Source organism: Trichosurus vulpecula, chromosome 1, assembly GCF_011100635.1.
Source record: "Trichosurus vulpecula isolate mTriVul1 chromosome 1, mTriVul1.pri, whole genome shotgun sequence".
Lineage (NCBI taxonomy): Eukaryota > Metazoa > Chordata > Mammalia > Diprotodontia > Phalangeridae > Trichosurus > Trichosurus vulpecula.
This window is the reverse complement of record NC_050573.1, coordinates 490,219,838-490,246,164: the sequence shown is the minus strand read 5'-3', so window position 1 is coordinate 490,246,164 and position 26,327 is coordinate 490,219,838. Positions and strand designations below refer to the sequence as shown.

The 26,327-nt window shown below is 37.8% G+C and overlaps 2 protein-coding genes across 11 annotated transcripts in view; one reads left to right on the top strand and one right to left on the bottom strand.

Moving 5' to 3' along the window:
- GIN1 (gypsy retrotransposon integrase 1) overlaps positions 1-5,010 on the bottom strand; it is a 47,167-nt gene extending 42,157 nt beyond the window's left edge. The window contains 3 exon segments of the mRNA XM_036737391.1: positions 4,547-4,614; positions 4,617-4,781; positions 4,783-5,010. Of these exon segments, the coding sequence (XP_036593286.1) occupies positions 4,547-4,614; positions 4,617-4,781; positions 4,783-4,980 (431 nt within the window). The 5' untranslated portion in view covers positions 4,981-5,010.
- The window catches only part of PPIP5K2 (diphosphoinositol pentakisphosphate kinase 2), a 110,998-nt gene continuing 89,513 nt past the window's right edge, over positions 4,843-26,327 (top strand). For 9 of the 10 annotated variants that reach the window (XR_005009085.1, XR_005009084.1, XM_036737372.1 and 6 more), the window contains exons 1-2: positions 4,855-5,079; positions 25,602-26,007. Coding sequence is in view for 8 of the 10 variants with exons in the window: in XM_036737372.1 (XP_036593267.1) it covers positions 25,858-26,007 (150 nt within the window). In the remaining 2 variants the exon portion in view is untranslated. Of the gene's footprint in view, positions 5,080-25,601; positions 26,008-26,327 lie in introns of all 10 variants that reach the window. The other variant, XM_036737381.1, reaches the window with a different exon arrangement.

Here is a 26,327-nt window from a genome sequence, read left to right as displayed (position 1 = left end):
AAAATGGATAAAGTATAATATTCCATCAAAAGGAGTAAATGTTCTTTTCTAATGTAGAATTTTAAAAATGTGAATGAATCTACGTGTTATATTGATAACCTGTGATCTTCGATATAACATTTTTTCAAAAGCATTTTTCTAAATAAGTACCTTAAAGTAATTATAAAAAATAGAGTTGTTGTTGTTCCATCTTTTCAGTCATATCCAACTCTTCTTCACCCCCTTTTTGGGGGTTTCCTTAGCAGAGATACTGGAATGGTTTGCCATTTCCTTCCCCAGTTCATTTTACAGATGAGGAAACTGAAGCAAACAGAGTTAAGTGGCTTGTCCAGAATCACACTTCTAATAAGTGTCTGATGCCAGATTTGAACTCAGGGAGATAAATCTTCCTGACTCCAGGCCTGGCACTCTATGCACTGCACCACCTAGCTGTGCTAAATAAATGGAACGCTGAAATATAAAAATGGAAAATCTATTTCACTCTGAGATCATAATTCATAGAGCTTCAAAGAAAACAAGTCATAGCTTCCCTATCATCCTGATTAAACTTCTCATTCACCTCTGAAAAAGAGATGCAACTCCTTTTGGTTGTTTTTAAGTGTCCAACTCTACAACTCTTCATGCATATCCTCAGATCGATGAAAAATACCAGCCTATAATTAAATAAGCCATCATCAAAAAAGTGTCCAGGAAAATAGAATGTTACAGCTGGAAAGGATATCAGATATCATCTTATCCAAATCTCTTCCTTCCATCTCAATGTCTTCTATAGATGAATAAACTGAAGCCAGAAAGGTAAAGGGCAGGGACTACCTTTTGCCTTGTTTTTATCCCCAGCTCTTAGCATAGTGCCTGCCACACAACAAGTGCTTAATAAATGTTTGTGAATTGAATTCAGGCTTGAGTAAGAACTCGAAAAGATCTTGTGACCCAAGTACCTATACCCAGACATCCCAGAACATGCTACACACCCCCAACATGACATTCCTGGAAACCAGACTACCTGGGTAACTTGCTATCTGCCTTCCCACAGCTCCCTCTTCCTGACTGGAAAGGTGAGTCTTCAGACCAAACCTCCTTAAACCGTCTACTCTCCCCTCCTCTGTCCATGCGTATCTGCAACCAAATTAATCTGTTCAGCTTTAAAATTTCATGCCAGGGCTGAGCTGATTTTGTTCAGTTGTTTTTCAGTTGTATTTGTCTCTTTCATGACCCAATTTGAGGTTTTCTTGGCAAAGATACTGGAGTGTTTTGCCATTTCCTTCTTGGCTCATTTTACAGATGAGAAAACTGAGGAAAACAGGGTTATGTGACATCTAGGTCACACAGCCATTTAGTGTCTGAGGCTGGATTTGAACTCAGGTCTTTCTGATTCCAGATCTAGCCATCTAGTTGCCCGAAATCTTGATTAGTGGGTGTCAATGCAAACTCACATAATCTATTATTACACCTAGTTGTCCTCTTCATATCACATTCAGCTGTTCACCAAGAAACCAGATCCATCCAGGAATCTAGTCATTTACCCAGTATACATAACCTTTATCCTACAGCTTTCAATCTCTTGGCCTGGGAGAAGGAATCATAGCAATGTTAGCACTGCTACTGAAAAGGGGGCAACAATAAACTGCACCGAGAGGTCTACTCAATCCCTCCCACTAGCCAATACAAAGGTGGCTCAGTGGATGGAGCACTGAGTCCTGAGTTCAAATCCAGCCTCAGACACGTACTAGCTGTGTGACCCTAGGCAAGTCACTTAACTTCTGTTTGTCTTAATCCACTAGAGAAGGAAATGGCAAACTACTTCAGTATCTTTGCCAAGAAAACCCTATGGATAGTATTAGCATGCTATGGTCCACTGTGTCACAAAGAGTCAGAAAACATTAAAATGTAAGCTCCTTAAGGGTTGTGGGGTAGGGACAATATCTTAACCCTCTATCCCCATCCCCTTCCCCCAGCTGGGTAGCCTAGTTTTTTCCTTAAGCTACCGTGACATGCCTCATGACTTGATTGTCTCAAGGAACTAAGGGCTCAGACCACTGATGTCACTCTCTCATACACGTGTAGAAAGCAGCCTGTAGAATGGGAAGGAGAAAAGGGTCTCAAATATTTAATGTGTAAATCAGAATGAGAGGTCTGCTAAATCAATTAGGGCTTCTCAATGTCAAAATTTATCAAGTGCCATTAAAAACTATAATGAAGGTAAAAAACTTAATTCATAATAAGAAGGGCAAGGGAAGGGAAGGGAAATAAGCATTTACATAGTACCTACTATGTACCAGAAGTTGTACCAACTCTGGATAAACTGGATCCCAATCAATGAAATTACTTACTGCTCTCTTGCTTACTAAATATACAGGCCCACTTATTAACAGAAATGCACAGATACACTGTAGATTAACAAGGATGGCAATAGTGGTTTTGAGTTACCCAGGTCTCCTAGGTCTACATTAACAATTTTAATATTCATCTGGCACATGATCCTTATGCAAAAATACAAAGGATCAGTGATTTCATCAGCACTTCTTCCAATTTAGAATGAGAGGAAATCATCCAAGAATTAGTAAAACTCCTATGGAGTTAACTGTCCTGAGGCACATAGAAGTTAAGTGACAGACAAAAAATGGTAGTATTGTATTTCAATTTACATTTTCTAGATTCCAAGACTACCATTCTATTGACTAAGTCACAATTGATCATTTCCAAATAATCTTTACTAAAAAACTATCACTTTTGTGTTCAAAAAAAAGTAGGCAAAGAGAAAGTAGTACATACATCTCAAATAGTACACATATATACAGCATCAACAAATATTTGCATACGTATTGCTCAATTCTACTGTTAAATTTAACTTTGAAGTTAAAGTGTGCATTGCACTCCTTTGAATACTAAATGTCAATTGAAACAGTCCTGTTCATATGCCAGTGTTAAAAGACATATAAAGTATTTTTAATTTCATAGGTTATTAATTTTGCTTTCCATACAGACTAGCAGAGCTTTTCAATTGTCCTAGCTCCTAAAAGCATAATTTTGCAAATGTTTTTTTCCCTAGTCACACCCTGCCTTTCAGGACAGAAGACAGTACTTAAAATCATCTCTTTTGACAGCACTAGTGTAATTTAAGATCAGCAATAACAGTTCACATGAATATACTTCATGACCTTAAGGCTCTAAGATAGGGGAGAATTCTTCTGCAGACCGCAAGTGGTACCTTCTGTGAAGCCTGTTCTGGTTCACTACGAACCCACTGGAATAGTGGGTAATGTACTACTTGATGTAAATAATCATTCTTTCCTATATTTCTTCTCCTTCAGTCTCTGCATATATGTACATATGCTAACAATACTTCCTCTGAGAAGCCGTCTCAGATCTCCCCAATTAACACCCTTTCCTTAATTATTACCTAGTTCTTATCTAGCTTTGTACATGAACATAAACTCCTGGGGAGTGGGACAGGAACAACAGGACAGTTTCGGGTTTCTGTCTCTGCATTCCCATAGTACAAGGTCAAGCAGGGAGTAGTAGTCCTGGGATAACGTTCCAGGCATGGAAGGGAGAGGAGGACCTTGCCTTCTCTCTCGATAATCATTACGTCTGTGATATCGTTGGGTATGAGGATTTCACATCATCAAACCTTGCCTAATTTATTATGGATAAAATACCGATTTCTATTCTGAAAGTTATCTTGCTTTTTTGATCCAGAAACATCTACTTTAAAAAATACCTATACAATTAAATCCAATTACCTGGATTTTTTTTTATCAAGAAAATTATTGCAAAATAATTAACAATGCTTTTCTCCCTCCCCCAAATCTCGGTCATCCTTTACAGAGCCTGAACACCTTTGGATCTTAGACGCTAACATTTAGGGGAATAAAGGAAAGGGCACTGGACTTTAAATAGCCTGCATAAGTCGATCAAGGTTATTAATCCTCAAGAGCCACAGAGGCGGACCTTCCCAGACACAATCCTGCTCCACTCACTTGGAAGCGTGGATGACCCAGCGGCACTACGTTACCCAGAATGCCTCTCTCCCTCCTCTCCTCCCCTTCCTTCTCTCTTTCTCCCCGCCCCCAATTACACCCCCCCCCCCGCCCCCTCCAGCACCGGCGGAAGAAAAATCGACTTAACACTTACCTGTATGTCGCCAACCACAGCTAGGCTCCTCTTTGGCATGGGAAAATTTCGATAACAAACTTTCTAAGCCCAACCTCGCCCCCGCGGGCACTCACTGCCCCCCCGCCCCGACCCCTCAAACTGCAAGACGCCCATTTGCAAATTCTGGTTCGGCCTCGAACTACGACCAGAGCTCGCCCTCGGGCCGCTCACTTCGTTCTTCGGAGGAGCCTGCCTCCCCATCTGTAAAACGAGCAAAGTGCCTGAGGTCCCTTCCTTTCAAGCCTTTTGAACAGAATGCACAGAAAAGACCCCTATCACATGCCCTTTGCTAGCAGCGGCGGCGGGAAGCTTGTCTCCACTTCCAAACTACAGCAGCCGCACCCGGCCCTCCAGACAACCGAATCCGCCGGAGGTGCAATCTACAACCCACCTGACCCAGAAGCGAGGCGACGATTACTCGCCGGAGGGGGGCGCTTCAATCAGAAAAAAAAAAAAAAACCGACACCAAAAAACCGCAGTAAACTCTCCCCGGCGGGTCCGGGACTTATCTGGCGCAGCCGGAAGTGAGGTCTCCCGGAGTCTTTAAGAGGGCGGTGCTCTACGCCGTGAAGAGGAGGAGCGACGGTTATTGTGGGTCTCTGCAGGGAGGAGGGCGGTGAGGGACTGGGAGGAGGGACGGGCCTCTGCCGGAAGTAGTCCCGCCCGGCGCAGTTTCCATGTAAGACAAGCGGTCTGGCCGGGGAGGGGGGAGGGGGGCGGGAAAGAGCGGGACCAGCGAAGGGGAAGTGGGCGGCAGCCGCTGCTCCCATGGGCGTCGAGGGCTGCTAGCGCCCAGCGGGAGGCAGCACCCAGGGACGCGCGCATTCACCGCGGGGCTGGGGAGCGGGGACAGGGGCCAGCCACCTGGATGGGACCGGCCGCCGCCAACTCTCGCCTGTGGGACGACAGCAGCCCCCTGGGCAGGTGAGGGAGCCGGGGATGGGGCCGGCGACGGGGGCGGGGCCACCGGCCATTCCTCCCTCGGGCTCGGGACTGGGGTGAGGCTGCCTCCCCTTCTCCCCTTTCTCCTTCTTCCTCTTCCATGTCGAAGCCGCGTTTGGCCACCTGGCGCTTGACGGGGCTGCAGACTCCAGATCAGCTGGAGTGAAGAAGCCCTGGCCATGAGGAGGAAACTACCCGTGGCTGAGGTGGGGGTGGGGCAGTGTCACCTCCCGGGCCCCTCCTCCTGTACCTCCTCGCCCCCTCCCCCACCTCGGGACCCTGCGGGGGGCTGCGGGAGAGGCGCGGGAAAAGGGTCGGTGGGCTGGACGTTGGTTCTGCACCTGCAGCCGGGGACTGGCGGACCAGGTGCTGCTGGGGCGGCTCCTCCTGGGACTCGGTGACTTTGGGGAGCTGGTCCCTTAAGGTTCTGCAGGTAATGGCCGCCTGGTTCAGACGTGGGTATCGATCCTAGTCTCGAGCTTCTCTAGGGTGGGGAGAGGATGGGAAGCCCATTCCCCCGTCTTAGCCCGGGGCTTCCTCAGCAGCCTCCACACGCCCTCTGCGAATAGCTACGGAATGAGAAGGGGAGCGCGTCTCCGCGGTCGGAGACCAGGTGTCTCGGTCGCCTGCTCGGAAGAGGACCAGAGTGCCTTGGGCGGAGGTTCGCTCCCCCGGCCACTGCGTGCTTCGGTGAGCCGCCCCGCATTTACGAAGAGGGCATCATTGCATCCGAAGAAATGAATGAGACTCCCAAGAGAAGAAAGAGTATAGAGCTTAGGGAAACACAGTTTGGAGGGGACAACTAAGGTGAAAAATGAAAGAAGTGTTCATCAAGGAAGAGGTGTGAATTGAGCAACAAAATAAAACTTTGAGATTTTAAGAGTGGCTGCCAAGAAACTCCAACTCAAGAAGCATTTCTTAAGCACCTATGTTATGTATATTACAATTACTAACACCAACGGCTTTATGCAGCAGAGTTCTTCCCCCCCCCTTTTTGCTATTTAAAAAAAAATTCCCCAAGTGAAGTATCCACAGAGGGACCTAGACTGCTATTAGCCAGGCCTGCTATTAGCTAAATTTAAGCAGCTTTTTGCTACACAAAATATAAGGCGAAAACCTTCAGATAAATGTGATTTTGCTTATTTTCACCAAGACAAATTATGTAGAGAGCCTCCGAGATTAATAGTGTAATAAGTTACATTAAATTCAGCACATTTTTAGCGTCCTAGTATGTGAAAGTCGCTGCTATAAGTTAAGGATACATTTTTTTTTCAAATGATACTGTTTCTGTCCTCAAGGAACTTATATTCTACTATGATGTGGGGTATATATGGCACGTGCCCAGATAAAGACAATACAAATTTCTCTAAGAAAATGTGAGGCTGGAAGAGAATGCTTTTACTTATGAGTGTTAGAGAAGGCTGCATGGAAGAGGTTAGGATTCGGAAAGGCAGGGATGAGGAGGGACTGGTGCTGAGTGCCTGGCATTGAAAGACAGTGTATACCAATGCCCAAAGACAGGAAATTTCATTGTCAGTTCTAGATTAAGATCTAATAGTCTAGCTTAACCTGAATGTGGAGTATGACTGAAAAAAAAGGTCGGTTGGAATAAAATTGTGTAATAGGGAGATGACATTGAAGGTTTGGGGGCAGGATTATTTTGTTGAATAGGAGAAGGGAAGGGGGCAGCTAGGTGGCACAGTGGATAGAGTACTGGGGTTAGTTCAAATCTAGCTTCAGACACTAGCTGTGTGGCCCTGGGCAAGTCACATATCCTATTTGCCTCTGTTCTTCCTCTGTAAAATAAGCTGGAGAAGGAAATGAGAAGCCATTCTAGTATCTTTGCCACGAAGATCCCAAATGGGGTCACTAAGGGTCACGCACAACTGAAAAATTGACTAAACAACAAAAAGGAGAAGGGAGAGATTGTAGTTTAGGGGGAGAAAACTAGATAAGAAGCTATTGTAATAAAGTTAAATTTATATGGTACTTTAAAGTTTGCAAAATTCTTAGCTCAAAATAGGTAGATAATATTAATTCAGGCAACAAATGATGGAGACAAGACCTAGATTAGGGTGGTGGCAAGTATAATTAAATAAGGGACAGATAACAGAGATGTACCATATAAGAAATTTTGAGGGGATATCTAAAGTGAAAAGTGAAAGAAGTTAAATGATCAGAATAAACGGGAATTGGGCATGAGATAATGCTTTTTCAACTATGAGGTTGCCAAGAAACCTCAATTCAATAAGCAGTTTATTAAACACCTACTTTGTACCAGGCATTATGCTGGGTGCTAGGGATTTAAAGACAACAATGAAAAAGGCCCTTGCCCTCAAGTGACTTAAATATTAGTACTCAGTTTATCCAGTCTATTGCAAAAGTTTGGAAATGGGAATTTGTTTTACTGGGAATTCTTTGTGTTTCCCCATAGAAACAATGTTGCAAATTAGGTGCCCTCACAGGCCTCTGAAGCCTATTAAACATAAAATGTAGCAGAGCTCTAGAACTTAACCACCTTTTATAACAATGTTTTTGTGGGAAATTCATTCAGAGTTTTAACTTAGTATATGGCAGGAACATAACTGCCCTTTTACTTGGTTTGGGGAATCTCTAGGGGTAATTGTAATCTCCTTAGGTTTGGATAATAATCCTAGCTCCACATCATTGATGTGGTGGTAGTAGTATCAGAGAATACATTCTGCATTTTCTAGGACAGGACAGATTCTGTCCCATTGTACCTATAAAAGAAATAATAGCAAGGCTTTGTTATTACATATCTTAATATTAGTTTAGAAAGTATGGTCATTGAATCCTTAAAGGACAACTTTTTTTTTGGTGGGGAGAAAGAGGATTCTTAAGTAGTACTTCGCATAATGCATTCACAGGGTGGGTAGTTAAATGCTTACCGAATGAGTGACTGAATTCAGAAGAGCAAGACTCCCCAAGGTTTTACGTAAGTAGCATTTTGGGTAGTGTCATAGACCATATGGGACCTTGGAGGCCATTTTCATCTAGTCTCTCTCTTTACAGATGAGAAACAGCTTGTATTTAAAGTAAGTTCTTTGACCATATATCTGGCTCTCTTTCTACTGTATACCATACTTCTCCAGTAGGCCAGCCAGCAAATTTAGCATAACTCCTTGATTGAAGACCATTATAATGATGACCTACCTTCCTTCTCATATTGACTCTCATTATAATTTAGCTAATGTATGTGGCCCTTTTTTATAGCTTTTCTTATTAAAAAACACTTTCCAATAATCTACCACCCCAAATCCCATGGACAGATAGATTAGTTCTCTTCTAAGCTGTAGTCTCACATTACAACTCCCTATTTTATATCTCTGGCTAAATGTCATAGCCTTCTCAGCTCAACATATATAAAATAGCTCAATTTTCTTATCAAACCTTTCATCCTAACTTTTCTGTTCATGTTAGGACACCACCATTCTTACAGTCATCCACATTCAAAAATCCAAAAGTCACTCTTGACCCTTATTCACCCCTCAAATCTGATCATTTGGCAAGTCTTGTCAATTCTGACTTTAGGATATAGTTCTTATCTATCCTCTTATACATTTACCACCCTGTTTCAGGCACTTATGGATTGTTGCAGGCATCTCCTAGTTGGTCTCCCATCTTCTAGTCTCTTCCTTTTCCAGTCCATCTTCCATATGACCATCAAATTGATATTCCAAAAACAGTCACTCCTCTCAGGTCTTTCTCTTGCATCTAAGGATGAAAAAAAATTCTTCCATTTAATTTTTAAAAGTACTTTACAGGCTTCCTCCAGTCTGCCATTTCAGATTTATTGTGTATTACTGTGCTTCATGCACCATATTATAAACCAAACTAGCTTCCTACTTTTCCTCATGCAGAGCATTCAATCTCACATTGCCTCTGATATTTCAAACGTGGTTCTTTCTCAGCTTTGCCTTACGGGATTCATGGCTTTCTTCAAGGATTATTCAGGTGCTACTTTCTCAAGGCCTGTTCTGATTTCTCCAGTTTCTAGTACTCTCCTTCCCCACCATCACCTCTGACTTTACTTTGTATCTACTTTACATAGTTTAGATTTTTTTCCCAGTAGAATGTAAGCTTCTTAAGGGCAGGAATTATTTCATTTTTGGTCTTTGTATCCCCACATTCTCGCACATAGGTACTAAATGAATACTTATTGAATGAATAAATCTTAAACTTTAGTAGGACAAGATAAATATGCAAATAATTATAATTCATTTTATGATTTGCATAGGAGTCCAAATAGAGAGGATTAAAAGATTAATGAAGGAGAAAAAATCGATTAAAAGTGAGTATATCTGGGAATGCTTAATTGAGGAAGCAGCACCAGAACTAACCCTTAGGATTTCAACCAGTAGAGATTAGTGAGTTGATTATTCAAGACCTGAAACCTTAAATTAGAAGGAATCTCAAAGGTCATTTGGATAAATAGCAATAAATCCCTGGTTTAGCTACCCCCAAGAAATGTTTAACCTTCAGTGACAACTCACTATTGTTAAAGGGGGCAATACCACCCCCTGGGGGCCCAGGAACCTAGGAAGGGAGCAATAGTAGCCTCAGGTACAATTTGGGGGCTTTGAATAAAAATAAGGATTAACCTAACCTAACCCCAGAGGGGCAAAGAGTGATTTTTTTTGAAAGGGGGCAGTAGCCAAATAAGTTAGAGGACTTCAAGTGCCAGAATCGTAGAATTTCACATTTGGGAGGCATTTCAGGGGTCATCTAGCAGAGTAGTATCCAAACTTTTTAAAATTACATATTCTTATCAGTAAAGAAAAATCTTGAACACTCATATTTATATATATATATTAGATATATGCACTCCTCTATCAATATTGTATATGTTATAAAATGATAAATTTGAAAAACTAAAACTGAGATTAAGATAACCAAAAAATGTTTTAAAATAATATCATTTGTTAATGGTACCAAAACCAAAAAATATTTTAGTGAGAACAGTATGATTGCATATACCTTATTATATTTGAAAAATTCCTTTGTACAACTTGCCTAGATAGGGTAGACTTATAAAAAAATTGTAGTTATTCAGTTAATTTGATAAATGCAGCTTACCAAGCAGTTGAATTTCAGTACAGAAAAATGTTTTCATGGAAAAGGAAATCTGAAATGCAGTTCATGGAATCAACCAGGGATACCCACTTTGTAGTGACTTGGGAGAGCTAAATTTGAATAAGGAGAGGAAGATTTTCATACTTGCTGTTGGCTCAGGGTTTTGGTTATAATTGCCCCAGTTCGCCAGCTGGTACAGAAGAGATTGCACAGTTGAGGAAGAGCATGTATGGGGGGGACAATGAAGGAATTGTGTTTGAGACATGGTTAGCATTGAATATCAAGGCAACGGTGGGGTGTGACTGATTTTTAGATTAAATGGTCCTATTTACCTCATTTTTAAGACTACTGATCTGGTCCAACCCATCTAAGCAGTAATTCCTTCTATATCATCTCAGACGCTCTCAATAAACATCTCAAACTCATCCCCTTCTTGAACTTCTTCCTTTCTGAATCTTTTTGAGCCGGGTGCTCCCTGACTACCTTTTATTCCTCCTCATCCCCATCTGCCTCAGCTCTAGCCCTCTGGTGTATGTACCTGTCCTCTTGCCTCACCCTTCTACTATGCCCTATTAAACTCTTGTCATCAGAATCCCCTTCTTATTAAACGTCTTTCTTTCCCACTCCTTCCATCTTCTTGCAAATATGCCTTCCTCTGAAGACTGTATGTCAGCAATGTTATAGGTAGTAGGCAGTTTTTCTTTTTAAATACATAAATAAGCTGGGTGTAGTGATACATAACTGCAGTCTTTGATGCTGGAAATGATTAAGCTGGCTTATTAATTAAGTTCAGGAAATGAAATCTGAACGGCAGAAAGACTAAAGCCAATTGGGTGCCCTCGCCATGTCCAACATCAATATGCCGAGCCCCTGGCTGCCTAAGGAGGAGCAAAAGCTAAAAGGTAAAGCTTCTATGCTTATCAGTATTGCAGTTGATTTGTTGAGTGCCCTCTGCACCTCCAACCTGAGCCAGGTGAGGAGACCCAGTCTCCACCACTCCCCTTCACCCCCCAAAAATGACAAAGTTTTTTGCGGCTAAAATCCCTATAATATATAATTGTAAAAAAGGAAATGAGTTCATTTGGAATGGAGTATTTTCATATCAGTTTTTCTTGAAATGAAGTAATGGCTCAACAGTCAATTCATATTAGTAAACAATGATGTGGCTACAAAATTTACCTGGAGGAGAAAAAGGAATTATTGCTGCCTTCAAATGTGCCCATGTTCTTCATAATGGACCTCAGCTTCGTCTGTAAAATGAGGAAATTAGACTAATTGATCTCTCAATGGGCCTTTCCAGTTGTACATATTTGAACTTTTATCTGTGTTGTTGCCTTGGGCCAAAGGTCCATGCTGATTGTCTCCATTACAATATAATCTCAAATGGGCTCTTACTGTGACTAGACCATCCTTTTACATCTCCCTAATTGACTGAATGCCCCACTCATCACATTAGCAAACCCATTCTACAAACACAAGTGATTGCATTCCAGCTTCCTTAGCAGATTGCTGCCTCATCCCCACTCTCTCACTTGCCTTCAGTCTCTCCCTGTATACTGATTGCTTAAAAACATGGCCATGTCTCCCTCATTCTCAGCCCTCACTTGATCTGTCCATCTTTACTAGCTATCATTCCCATATCTCTTCATGGCCAAACTTGATTTTAGCTGTCCAGAATTGATACCTTCACTTTCTTTTGAGCTTTCTACAGAATGGCTTCCAACCTCATTCTTTAAACAAAACTGCTCTCACCAAAGTTACTTACACTTAATTGCATTGCCTTTTTTGTCAGGGGTAATACATCAGATCCTCAAAGCAACCCAGGCTTACAACCTATATGTCATCCTCATCACCTGGACTATTTCAGTAGACTTCTGATTGGTCTCCCTGCCTCAAATCTTTCCCTACTCTAGTCCATTCTGTATATGTAGATATAGATAAAGGATACATAGAAATAGAGATTCCAGCTGTGTAGGCATGTAAATATCCTGTTATCTATATTTCCTATATCTATCTCTTGTTTGTACATAGTTGTTTTCATGTTGTCCTCCATATTAGACTTGTGAGCTTGAGAGCCGGGACTATCTCTTGCCTTTCTTTGTATCTCCAGTGCTTAACATAGTATCTGGCACATAGTAGGTACTAAATGAATGCTTGTTGACTTACTTCCTGAACTTAAGTGTTTTCATCTTTAAAATGAAGATAAGGAAACTTTCATTTCTAACCTTATAGGGTTGTTGTGAAGATCAAATTATATAATGCTTTGTAACTATCTAAAATGCAGTCTATTATATACTGTTATTGTATTATGTGCTGTATATATTATGTGCCATATATCATATATTACAAATCATACTGTAATTGGAAAAGGTTAATGCAAAATTTAAAAAATTGGCACAGTAATGGTTCTGTAACAAAAAGCATGCAACACAGAAATGAGGGTGGAAGTAGATCAGAGGTTCTCTAAGTGGGTGATACTGCCCCCTGAGGGACGGTGGGATGATCCAGGTTGGAGCAGTAGTAGCCTTGGGTGCAATTGGGCGGTGTTGAATAAAAATAAGGGGGCTGTGGAAGCATAAGGAGAGAAGAGAAGAAAATTTTGAAAAACCATTTGTACATGTTTCATCTGTTGTGTAACAGAATTAAAGTTGTGGTGACTACATTATTTGTCAAATAAACACACAAAATGCAACTTATAACCTTTCAGTGGTCAAGTCTGCTGACAGGTCTTAATAAGAAAGTGTTGGCAGACAAGCATGTAGTCCAGTATGCATTGTCAGGAATATGTGCATGTAATGACTTGTTTACAAAACGATACTATAGGGTTACATGACACAATATTGTGTCATAAAAAATTTCATAGGAAAAAATCCATAAATTTATAATAAATTATTAAATTTAAGATGCATCATTTTTAAAAAATATTGTATTTTTTTTGAAATGACACAAATTAAAAAAAAAAACGGTTAAAGGGTTAAAGATTTCCAGGGGTTGCTGAATAATTTTTTTTAAGGGGGAAGTAGGCCAAATAAGTTTGGGAACCTCTGGACAAGATGATCACTAAGGTCCTTTGTAGCACTTAAAATCCTTTAGATTCTAAGTAAAACTACTTCCCTTTTATTTCTTACGTGATGCTACCTTTAGGGAAGCCAAACTGCCTTGCTCCTTCTACTGGAGTTTTAGTTGCAGTGATTTCAGTAGGTGATCAAAGGAGAAAAATGTGGGATGTGCTCAAGCAAGAGAAAAATGTTGGAAGTTTTCCTCTCTCCCTTCTACTGAAAGAACCCTTAAAGTTTAAAGTGCTTACATCTAGTATAGATGGATATACCATCTAATATATGTCAGCTGGCCCACCTAAGGCAAGGATAAATATATATTAAATCTGGACCACTCTGTCTTCAGGCAGACTTTGATTTTTGACAATTGTAGATTGATTTCATTTTTCTGAGAATGGGTTATTTAAGATATCTTTGAGAGGTTCAGTTAATTTGGATAGTTTATATTTTTATACTCTATTTCTTTTGAATTCTCAGTTTGGCATTTAGATCCTGTATTAGATCCTGCTGAGATTTTATTCCCTACGGTTTTACCTTCTTTGATTTTCTAATTTGATTAATTTAATATTACTCTTTTTAGTGAGGTTGGTTTAAATGTTTATTGATCGTGTTAGTTTTATAGCTTTTGGGGTTTCCAATTTATCAACTTCTCAAATTTTTAATATTTCCTCTTCTATGCTATTTTGAGTTTATGTGTTGGCTTTCAAATTTTTAAATTGCAATTCAGTTTATTAATCTTCAGTTTTTGTATTTTATTAATGTATGTTTTTAGAATATAATTTATCCTCTGAGGACTATTTAATCTATATCCCACAAACTTTGTCTCTTTGTCGTCATTGTCTTTTTTTTAAAGGGAGACTAGCCATTTTATTTACCTCTGAGGGATTCAGAGTCTTGATGGACAGACAGCTCTTTATGTGGGCTTTGGAGGGGACATGAGGACAATACTTGATAGTCTGAAGTGGAGTGGAGGTGTCTAAATCTTTTCTTGTCTCGTGGACTAGTTCCTTATCACCTTTCTGTAGACTGTGTAGTTCGCACAATAATGTCATTTCATGTACAGTTTGGGCAGTAAGTACTTCCTTACTGCAGTCAAGACTTCCTAAAGGTTGAGATATAGTTTTACACATGATGAATTTCTTGATTGCGTTATCCTTGGGCACTGAGGTGCATATTCTTTCTGCTTTGGTCATCTCGTGTGTAAGAAACTGAAAAGAGATTTATTAGTCTTTCACAGAGTTATTTTACATAGTTCACATAGTTATTGTTTCTGTGACTTATTTAGGTAATGACTCTCCATTTAGGCCTTTGTCTTTATTTGGGCTCCTTGAAGTGATTATTATTATTATTATTATTTCTGTAAATGGTATACTTAGTATTTCTGTTTTTTTTTTACATTTGTTTAAAATTTCTCTGTACCTTAATACTTAATACACTTCGCACCTTAATACATGGCATATTTTTGTTGAAGTGCCGTGTAGGACTGAGAAATAACTATATTCTTTAATGGTTCTAGTCAGAAGAGGCCATAGGATTTCCTTCCAAGATGGCGGCCTGAATAGAAGGCAAATCGCTTAAATCTCACCAACCTACTCAAACAAAACTCGGGTTTTCACCAGACTAAAAAATGATCAAGAAATACAATAAGAAACTATGGTAAGTGACTTCTATCCTAGAACTGAACAAAAAGTGAGCCAGACTCCCACAGGCAATAGGAAAACATCAGCAGCATAAAGTAGCCTCCCAGTATGACAAAGATGGAGCAGGTATACATGTATCTTTCAAGGCACTATGTCCAGAGGCAATAAGAGTGGAAAGATACCCTGAAAAAGCCCTGGGGTATGGGGACCATGAAGACCTAGGAGGAATGAATCAAGAGATTTTTAAAAAGTGTAATAAAAGCTCTGGAGTTTAAAAAATGAAGAATAAATAGCTTGGAAGAGAAAGTAATAAGCTTCACCCAAGAGATGGCCCACTGAAAACTAGAATAGACTTCATGAAACAGCAAAAAATATTGGAACAAAATCGAATGATTGAAAGAGAAGAAAATGTAATATATCTAATATTAAAAACAATTGACTTAGAAAACAGATCAAAGCATGATAGTTTTAGAATTATTTGGGCTCCCTGAAAACTAAGATTTTTTTTAAAAGGCTAAACAAATCATAAACGAGAAATGTCCAGATCTTTTAAAAACCAGAGGGCAAAGAATTCACTAACCATTTGCTGAAAGGAACTCTCCAAAGGAAAAAAGATACTAAGATTGTCATAACAAAAGTCCAGAGCTCTCACATCAAAGAAGATATGCCACAGCCATCCAGAAAGAAGTAATTGAATTACTACATTCAGGACCTCAAGAGATCTGGCAATTTCTGTTATAAACAAGAGATCTTGGAATACAATTTCTAAAAGGTGTATTACCAAGAAGAACTTACTCGGTGAAGATGAATGTGATCCTGGAAGCCCTTTGTAGGGAAGAGGGAGGAACAGACCTTTCATGGAATAGAAGATGTTCAAGAATTTCTAATAAAAAAAAAAAAGACCAGATTGGAATAGGAACTTAAAAACAAGTGTTTAGAGAAACCTAGAAAGGTACATTTAGATGTCTGGGTCATGTGACCAACAAGATGGAAGAGTAGGATTTTTTTGTGATCGTCATACACTCCCAAACCTCTTCAAAACAGGAATTTTGTGCAAGAGATGAAGCAATTTCTGCTGTTTTTGAGATCTAGAACATCCAAACAAAGCAATAGTTTCAACAAACAGCTGAGAAACAACTGTCTAGCTTCTAATAAACTCATTCAGTACTACTTTCCCCTAAATCTGAATTATGTATCTTTAAATGTGACAGGACTAAACTATCCAATTAAAGGGTGACAAGATAAGAAAAACAAAGCAAAACCCAATCTTCTGTTTACAGTGAAGCAAACACGAAGAATAAAAATGAAAGACTGGAAAAAAATTTACTGTGCCTAAGCTGAATGCAAAAAAGCATGAATTGCAATCATACTCTTTGACAAAAGTAAAAATTCAGGGTTCTACTAATGAAGAAATAAATTCATTATGCAGGAAGGGAGCATAGGCAGGAAGCAATACCCATATAAAACATATACATCAATTGCATCTAAATCACAAAGGAAAAATGAACCAAACTGTGAAAAAGAGCTTGCAGTGATAGGAGATTTAAATGTTCTACTTTTTGGGTTGGATAAATCTAAGATAAAGGGGAAAAATGATGATCTGAACAAACTTGGGGAATTCAGAGCTAAAGATTTATGGCATATTTTAAAAGTTTTTTTTTTAATCCTGACCTTAAAAATCCAAACCAGCATTTTCATATATATCTCGTAAGACAGAGAATATTCTATCAAAAACCATAGATCTCCATTTCATAGCCTTTTGTTTTTATTCAATATATAAAATATTCTACACATTACTTTCAGAACTGTCTGGGTTGTGCTTCTTTCTGAACTTGCTTTTGTTCTCTTTTATACATTAAAAAAAGAAAGTTACAATGGTCCTTCCCTCATCTTCCATTTACCTTTACCTTTCCACCCCCTCAATTAAAAACAGAGAGGAGGGGGGAAATACCCTTGTAACAAATCAGTATAGTCAAGCTTCTTTGGTGAAAATCTTCATTGTGGAGTTAAGTTTTTTCTTTCCTAATTTGAGTTTTTCATTTCTTCACTAAGAGCTATAAATTATGGTATATTCTTTCCTTCCTAGTTTCTTTTCTTCCAGATTTATTTTCTCTTTTGAACTATTCTAGAAATTTCTTGTTCCAAGTTTTTTTGGTATTATTTCATAAGATTCTTCATTTCATCAGACATTGCTTCACCTTCCTTTCATTTCCAGTATTTGTTGAGAGGCTTGTAATCCCCTTAAAGGTTTGGTATTCCTTCTTGTTTTATGATCTGTTAATTTATCTGCTCTTATGCTCTTTTATTTTGATTTCTTCTAATTGAAATCTTTAGTATTTCACTTTTCTTTGCATAGTTATAATATTGGCTATTCCTATCTTCAGTCTGCCAGTTTGCATAGTGGGAGGTCAGACCTCATAGTTTTCATTGTTATTTCTTTTAACAGTATTTTGGAACCCCGTTTCATGAAGTCATTTATAATTTGTAACTTTTCTTTCAAAAATAGTTTGTTGATATCCTTTGATAACTTATCCAATGGTGAATAACTCTTGATGTTATATATATTTGTGTGAATTTCCTGTATGTTGTAGAGATCAGACTTTTATCTGTGATATTTGATGCAGATCTTTTCCTCTACTCTGCTAATCACCTACCCCAAACCACCCAGAATCCATCCTAGGAAATTTGGGAGGTGGGAAGTCCCACTGTCACGGGGGGGATGACCCTGTCTACCTCCTTTGCTCCTACCCCTGGCTACCCAGCACCATTCCCAATTGCTTACCCTCTCAGACTCCATAGATGAGATGGGAGTCATCAATTCTATTACTTCCTGTGAAATGGAGGACTATCAGGACTTACCACCTGCCCTTCCTTTCTACACTCTAGATTCCAAGTCTTCTGATCTAATAATGCAACCTTATAACCCCCTAGGCCTTGCCATCAGTCCTGCCATTGCACTTATAAGACTTCACAGCCTTTCTGTATGCTGTGAAGTTGAACTTTGAGTGTTTTCAATGATTAAATTATGAGTGCCTTGAAAACAAGGACTGTTTCACTTTTTCTATTTGAATCTCTATCCTTCACACATGATAATAGAAATTTTTCATTTATTCTAATTCTATTATCATTGTTTTTATTTGATTGAAAACCTTTCAACTTTTTGGAGTGAAAATTATGTATTTTATCTTTTATGTCCCTTATTGGATTAAAGATTCTCTCCCAAGCCATAGTTGTAAAAGGAACTTAACTTGGTTCTCTTTTAATGTTTTGCTTTGTTTTTTTTTAAATGGGATCACTTTTTCTATTTTGACATATGTCTTCTTAAAGCATGCTGTGGCAAATGTGTAATTTCCACCAAACTAATTTTTAGTTTTCCCACTGATTCTTGTCAGACAGGGAGTGCTTCACCAAGTAATATATGTTTTTGAGTTTATTTAACACTAGGCTACTATTTTAATTGCTTCTTTTCTGTCCCGTTGGTCTCCTTTTCTATTTTTAGGTAGTAAAAAGACTGGCTATGTGATTTGAGACTGGCCTTGTGATTTCATTGGTATAAGAAACTTTCACATAAGGAAACATCTTCATTTAATGCAGTTTGGCATATGCTCTGTAATTTAGGGATGTAGGAAATTGGCTAGGACACTGAGAGGTTAAGAGAGTTTCTTAGGGTCATAAGCAAGACCTGGCTCTAAGATCAGCTCTCTGTTTACTATGTCATGATTCCTCTGTTATTTAACCAATGCCATGTAGTTTTGATTACTACACTTCATAATGAAGTTTAATAGTGCTATACACTCTTGATTTGTACTTTTTCTTGTTATTTACTTTGATTTTCTAGGCCTTTTTGGTCTTCCATATAAGTTTCGATATTAACTCTACTTTTTCAAAAGTACCCCTTTAGTAATTTGATATAAAACTAAATCTGTTTCTTTACTGATTTTCTGAGGTCTCAAAGTATATATCATTATCCCATTTGCAAGTTGTGATCATTTTGTCTCCTTTTAGCCAATGTTTATACTTTTTTCTCATTATTGTAACTAATATTTGTATAACTGTCAATAAGGGGGAAAGGGCTTTCTTTTTTAAATTTTGATTTTTACTTTCTTACCTGTTTCTTGATCAGGTTAGTTAATTTAGTCAATTTTGTTAGTCTTTTTTAAAAAATCCTCCAAGTTTTGTTTTTCAGTTCTATATTCCTTTCATTTGCATTTTTTCTATCCCTTTAATTTTTTATAATTTGTTTTTGGCTTCTTAATTTATTTTCTCATTTTACTAGTTGTATCTGTTTACTTTTCTTTCTTCACATCACATACATCCTAATCTAGGCCCTCATTGGTTTTCATCTGAACTACTGCAACTGCCTCCTAATTGTCCCCCTGTATCCACTCTCTCCCTTCTCCAATCTGTCCTCCATACAACTGTCAAACTGATAATCCTAAAGGACAGATTGAACCATGTCAGTCCCCCACTCAAAAAACTCCAGTGTGTCCCTTTATCCTTAGGATAAAATGCAGGATCATTTGTTTTTATGATCTTCATAATCTGATTCTGGCCTACCTTTCCAAACACAAATTCCCCTTTATGTATGCTATATTCCAGCCAAGCTGTCCTATTGATATTTCTCAAAGATTACAGTAAACCATATATTTTCATGCCATGGTTCAGGTAACACATTCCTTTCTTGTGTCTACTTTTTTTTTTAATAAGTGGGAGGCCTTTTAGAAGTGGGAGTTCAGTTCAAATACTATTTCCTGCGTGGGTCATTTCATTCCCTCTTCCTCTACCTGCCCCCATTGCTTTAATGTAATTTATGTATACTTTTTCCTTGTTATACTTTGTGTTTTCTTATGGGCCCATTTGTTGTTTTCCTTATAGAATTTAGCTCTTTAAGGACAAAGACTGTTTCATTTATTAATTGCATTGTGTTAATTATCTGCCACTTAATACTTAATAAATGCTTTGCTTACATGATTGGTACATTTAAACATTCAAACTTAGAATTAAAAGAGTTTTATAGGTAGAGGGAGACTTAGAGAGCATAAGTTCAAGCACAAGGCCTTTGATGTTTTATAGCTTGTATTTATATAACATTTTTAAAAAATCATTTTTTGACATTTATTTTTTTAAAAATCCAGTTTCACCCATTGAAAAGGCAGACAATATATCAGTTGTACATGTGAAGTCATACAAAACGTGTTTATATAACACTTTAAGATTTGCAGAAGACTATATCATTTGATCCTCACAACAAGCCTGTGAGACAAGTGCTAATATTATCCCTATTTTTACGGATAGAAAACTGAGGGTCAGGGAAGTGACTTGCCTAGAATCTCATAGCTACTAAGTATCTGAAGTGGAATTAAGTTTAAGTTTTCCTGATTCCAAGCTTAACACTAGCTACTATGCCCTGCTGTCTTCTTTTCAAAATAGGAAAAAATCAAGGGAGTCTGGGAATATCTCAGCTTTATCATAGAGTTTACTGACTTAGAGCTGGATGAGACCTTAGAATCTATTGCTGTTACTTTATAGACAAGGAAACCAAGGCCCAGAGAATTCAAGTATCTTGCTCAGTAAATTTTAGAGTTGGGATTCGAGCCTAGGTTTTTAGACTCTAAATCTAGCTTGTTTTCTGCTGAACAGCACTGCCTCCTTTAACTTGGTTACACCAGAGTGAAGGGTTGGGTAAACTCCTCCCAGGAACAGCCAGAAGAGTGACCTGACTATATTTTGGCTTATAAATTGCTATTCTTATAGCAGAAATTATGCCTAGGAAGAATTGGAGGCCACTACATGGTATGATAAAGATGATGCTGAAAAGGCCCCCTTTCTAAAAATATCTCCCCAACCCTTGTAGGAGCCTGGCATGGAAATTGGATATTGCAAAGATCGGAGACTTCAATTATCCAGAATATACTGGAGCACTCTCCTTCCCAAACAGCAGCCAATAATTTCTTGTTTTGACTTGCCTTGAAGACATTTTCATCATTCCAAAGACGAAGGAACAAACATAGTGAAATTCTATTCTGCATCTGATTTCTTGCGAATAAGGAAGAACTGATTGCTGGGGTTGAAATTTGGGAACCTTGGGGAAAGCAGTGTTCACTAAACTTTGAGTTTGTGATAGAAAAGATGAAAACCAGGAAAAGTGATTTGTAGCCTTATATTTTGAGAGAGCAGACTCAGAAGAAGGGTAATTCTAGTGAAGAGGAAAAAGCAGGGTTGCTTCTGTGGGCGCCTAGGGAACTTGTCTCCCAATTTATATTTTTAGACCCTGTAAAGAAGATGAAAGCAAGATAAAGTAAAGGAGAATGAATATAAAAACAGGTTACACTACTATAAAAATACTGTCAAAAATGCTAAAGCTCAGAATGAGTTCAGATTGGAAAGGAAAGCCAAGGACTAGAAAAACTGGTTTTGAAGCTGTATTGAAGAAAAGAGAAGACACAAAGGATAGGAAAACTGCTAGAGTGAATGAGATGATGATAACTGATAGAATTTAATGCTTAGTCTTCTTCTGTTTTCTCTTCCAAAGTGAGTGACCTTTGAACTAGAGATCAGAGAATAAAAGTCACTTGTGGGAAGTTAATCTCCTTGGGTACTGAAAGAACTGGTAGATATGATTGCTGAACCACTATTAAAATTTTTTTTAAAAAAATTATGAACTTAATCATCAGCTAACACAAAGAATTCAGTAAACAGAACAAAAAAGAAGATTGTATATAAAAATCAGGTATTTCTGTTATATGATTTGTTTTTAAAAGTGTGTATTAAATATAATATAGTAGTAAGAAAATCTCCCTTTTTTGTATGTCCTTCTGGACTATCAGCACTGCATTCGGAAAATCACAGATGCAGAACACGAAAGGGCCCTAGGCTATATAATCCAACATTAATTTTTTAATTGATGAGGAAACTGAGGCCCAAGGATGTTAGGTGACTTGTGCAAGGTCACATAATAAATGTAGTAAATGTCAGAGGAGAGATGTGAACCTGGATTCTCTAACCCCAGGACCAGTTTGCTTTCTGCTGTACTGTGATGCCTCCTATTCATATGCCTTTCTGCCCAGCCCCATCTTTTTTCATCTTTGCCAGTCAGATGAGTATGAAATGAAACCTTATAGTTGTTTAACTTAAAATTCTCTTATTACTACTGACTCAGTATATTATTTCATATAATTGATGACAAGTTGTATTTCTTCATTTAAAAGTGACTTTTCATATCCCTTGATTACTTTTATTTGGGCAGTGACTCATATATTTGTATCACATGCATCGTGGATGTCAAACTTTTATCAAAGCAAATTACTGCAAAGATTTTTTCCCCCAAGTTAACAGCCTCCTAATTCTAACTTCATTTTTTTTATAGAGTTCATTGATAACTTTCCCTACTTTTTTGAAAACTGCCTGTTTATATCCTTTGACCACTTATCTATTTGGGAATAGCTCAAACTTTTTAAAAATCTAGGATGTGTGTTCTTTTGGGCCTTCTTGAGCTATATGGTATAAGATGCTTGTATTACCTTAATTTCTCCCCTAACTGCTTTTCATCATTTCCAGCAAATTTTATAAGTGTTTTTTCATATACTTGCCCCAGTAACTATGATTATTTGATTTTTCAGGTATTCATTTGCTTTTGGATCTTTTATATATAACCAGTTTCATTGATCAGTTTTTTTAATCTTAATCTTTTTAAACCAGTGCCAAATGGTTTTGATGATTATTGCTTTTTAATGATTATTGTACTTTCCCACTTTTTTCTTTTCATTCTTACCTGGCATTCCTGATCTTTTGTTACCACAAATGAAGTGGGGGTGGGTGAGTTGTTTTTGTTTTTGTTCTACAAAGCAACCTATGAAATTTTTAGTATTATATTGTATCTGGAAATGCCATTTTTAGTGTATTGGCCCAGCCCACCCATAAGCAATCAATATCTTTCAAATGTCTCTCCAGGTCTTTCTTTGATTTTGTAAAGAGTGCTTTGTTGTGTTCAGATAAGATATATCTGTGCAATATTGTACTATGATAAACCATGAATGGCTTAGGTATTCCCAACAATACAATGATTGAAGACAGTTTCAAAGGACTCATGATGGAAAATTCTATCCACCTCCAGAGAAATAACTGATGGAGTCTGAATGCAAATCAAAGCATACTATTTTTCACTTTATTTTTGTATGTTTTTTTTCACAGCATGACTAATATGGAAATATGTTTTCCATGTTTGGATATGTATAGCCTATATCAAATTGCTTACCATTTCAGGGAGGGAGGAAAGGAAGGGAGGGAATTTGGAACTCAAAATTTGAAAAAACAAATGTCAAAAATTGTTTTTATATAAAATTGGGGACAAAATAAAATATTTTTTTAAAAAGACATATCTGTGTCTTGGCAGATGGTTTGAGGAGATGTCTTCTTTTCCTTGCTTCCATTTTCTTGTTCCTATACGTTTCTGATGTACCCTAATTTTCATTAGTAAGACCATCCTACTTTTTTTTCCTTTCTTCCCTAATATGTATTCCTTTTCTCCCCTCTCCTTATCTTTACTCTCATAAAGCAAAACTACATTAAACCATAGCCAGGCCCCAAGTTTGTCTCTTCCCTTTTTGACCCTTCAAAACAATGGAATACTGAATAAGGAAAGATCTCTTGTACCATTTTAGAATGTAAGTATTGGTCATACTTTGGCTGTTTTAAATTGCTAGTTATTTATCTTTCTCTATTTCTCTTTTCTGCTCTGTTTTCACTTCATAGGTTCTATAAAGATCCCATTTTCTCAGCAGGAATGCTGGAAAGTCATCTATTAAAGGTTATATGATGTTTATATGTGTGTATGTACATATTTGTATATGATATGCACATACATGCAGTGTGTATGTGTTGTGGACTTGGGAATCTGGATTCGTGACTCCCAAGTTCATTATTCTTTCCATTATACCATACTACTTTTATATATTTCTTTTTAATATGTAGTAGCCATTAAGACATTAAGGCAATTTTTAGTAGTATCATTAACCTACAGATAAAGGAATTTGGAGCAAGAATATTGGGGTGTTGGGAGCACCTTAAAGTGTAAGATCACTGTCTTTGAGGACATAGATTGAAAGACCTGGGAAGGTAATGATAACGTGCACAGTCTAACATTGAATTTAATGAAGTGATGCAAATTAACTACATGTAGGTCTAGCATTCAGCAGTGTAGTATGGTAGAAAGAATAATTGTTTTAGAGTCAGAACATAGGTTTGAATCCCAGCTCTGCCATTGTTAACCTTTGTGACCTTAGTCACCTCTCTTTCTTTCTTGGCCTCAATCCTTATGGAAATTGAAAAGGTTGAGCTAAATGACCTCTAAGTTCCCCTTTATCTCTTATGGTAGGAACAGTATTCTAACCCCTGTCCTCATATGAGTTGGACTAGTTTTTCCTTAAACATTATTGAAATCATCCTCTAGACTTAATTGGCACAGGGCACTGAAGGCTCAGGCTTTTGATATTACTTCCTGGTTGCTTGAGTATAAAATAGCCATGAGAAGCACCAGGTACTCTCTGATGATCGACTGGTAGACTATGATGGGCAACTCAGGCCAAGGAGCTTCCCTCTGCTGAATCCTATCAGGGGTGAATATTTGTTTCCTGCCTCTGGCTAAGTAAATCTCTTTTTTGGTGGCTGTTTGAATGGCAAAAGACAGTTATCTCATTTCATTTCAATATTGAATGTAAACTCCCAGAGGAATAGCTTTCATCAAATCCTGCCAGGAATTGCTCTAAATCTATGATTCTAAAGTTGTAGTAGAATATTATTGTATAGTAAGAAATGAGGGATGTGAAGAATTTAGAGAAATTTGGGAAGATTTGCATGAACTGAATTAAAATGAGGTAAATAGATAGGGAAGTGAAAAAATCACTAAAAGAAGCCAAACTCTTGAGTAACTGAAAAACCAATAATGGTACCAGACCACAAATAACAAAACATACCTCTCTTTTCAGAAGAGAGGAAGACACTCTGAGAGCAAAATATTGCATATACTATTAGCCATTGTCACTATATTTAACTATATTATTTCTTATAAGAGAGAGTTCATTTCCGACTGGGAGAGAGGGAGATATTATGGAAACAACAATGAGGTAAAGACTTAAGTCATTAATTAAATATATTTCATCAAAAAAACTAAAAGAAAAAGTTTTCTGTCATTTAGGAATTGGCTACATTAATTATAATGTGAATAATGAAAGATTATAGTAAGAAACAATGAACAGGAAGAATTTTTCAAAGAGAGTCTGCAAAACTTATGGGGACAAAAAGAGAAGGAAATAAACATTTATCTGGCTAAGTGCTTTAACAAATATCTCATTTGATCCTCATGACAACCCTGTGAAGTAGGTGCTATTATTATCCCCATTTTACAGTTAGAGAAACTGAGGCCGGGAGTTAAGCAATTTGCTCAGAGTCACACAATTAGTAAGTGTCTGAGGTCAGATTAAATTCAGGTCTTTCTAGAACTGACTCTAGACCCAGCATTCTAGCCATTGCATTAAGAAATTAGAATTTGTGTATTTATTCTACCAAAGGTAATACTTCATTTTATTAGTAGAGAAAATGCTTATTTCTTATTGAGCTTATTTCACAAATGTCACATGTATCTGGTTTAACATAAATATCACCATCACAGCTTTTCCAGGAACTAAATATAAATCTTATTTCTATTCTTGTTTCTTAGGTAAAAGAACACCCTTCCAACTCAGGGAAACCTTGATAATTTTGTGTTTTTGAAATTGAGTCAACAATGAAGACGTGATATCTGGGAACAAAAGAGCAACTTGGCTGCTGACTTTCTTATCAGAATTTCAAGTGATTGTGTAAGCAGAAACAAGCTGCAAAGGATCATTGTGTCACCCAACTATTGGGAGAATGCACTACCCTAAGACTGTTTACTTAACTACTGTTCACATGTAGATCATTTAGTTTTTCTGACCATGTCTATCCCTGAAATAGTAAATAACATCCCTAGGTTTTTTGTTGGGACTGAAGAGGGAGAAACAGATGAGCTAGGAGATCCCACCAAGCCTGGAGATTTTCAGCACTTCTACGGACATGCAGATGAGGAAGAAGAAGAAGATGATTCTGTAAGTTTTTGTGGATTTTGGGGGAAGAAAGAAAAAAAAAAAACCCTGATGTAATATCATGTTTTTTCCTGGAAAGTTATCAATACTTTCCATTTTGCCCTGCTGTTCTGAACTCTTTACTACTTTCCAGTTAAGGATTACAGGCAGATAACTGGCTTAAATTCAGCATTTGTTTTTTGTACCTTTCCAAAAATGATTGAGTATTTTGTTTTTAAAACAAAGCTGTTGTTTTTCTCAGAAAGTAAATCACCTAAAATAATAAATTAGTCACTTGATAACCTGTTGTCCTTAGTCACTAGAATTGAAAATCCAGTTTTATT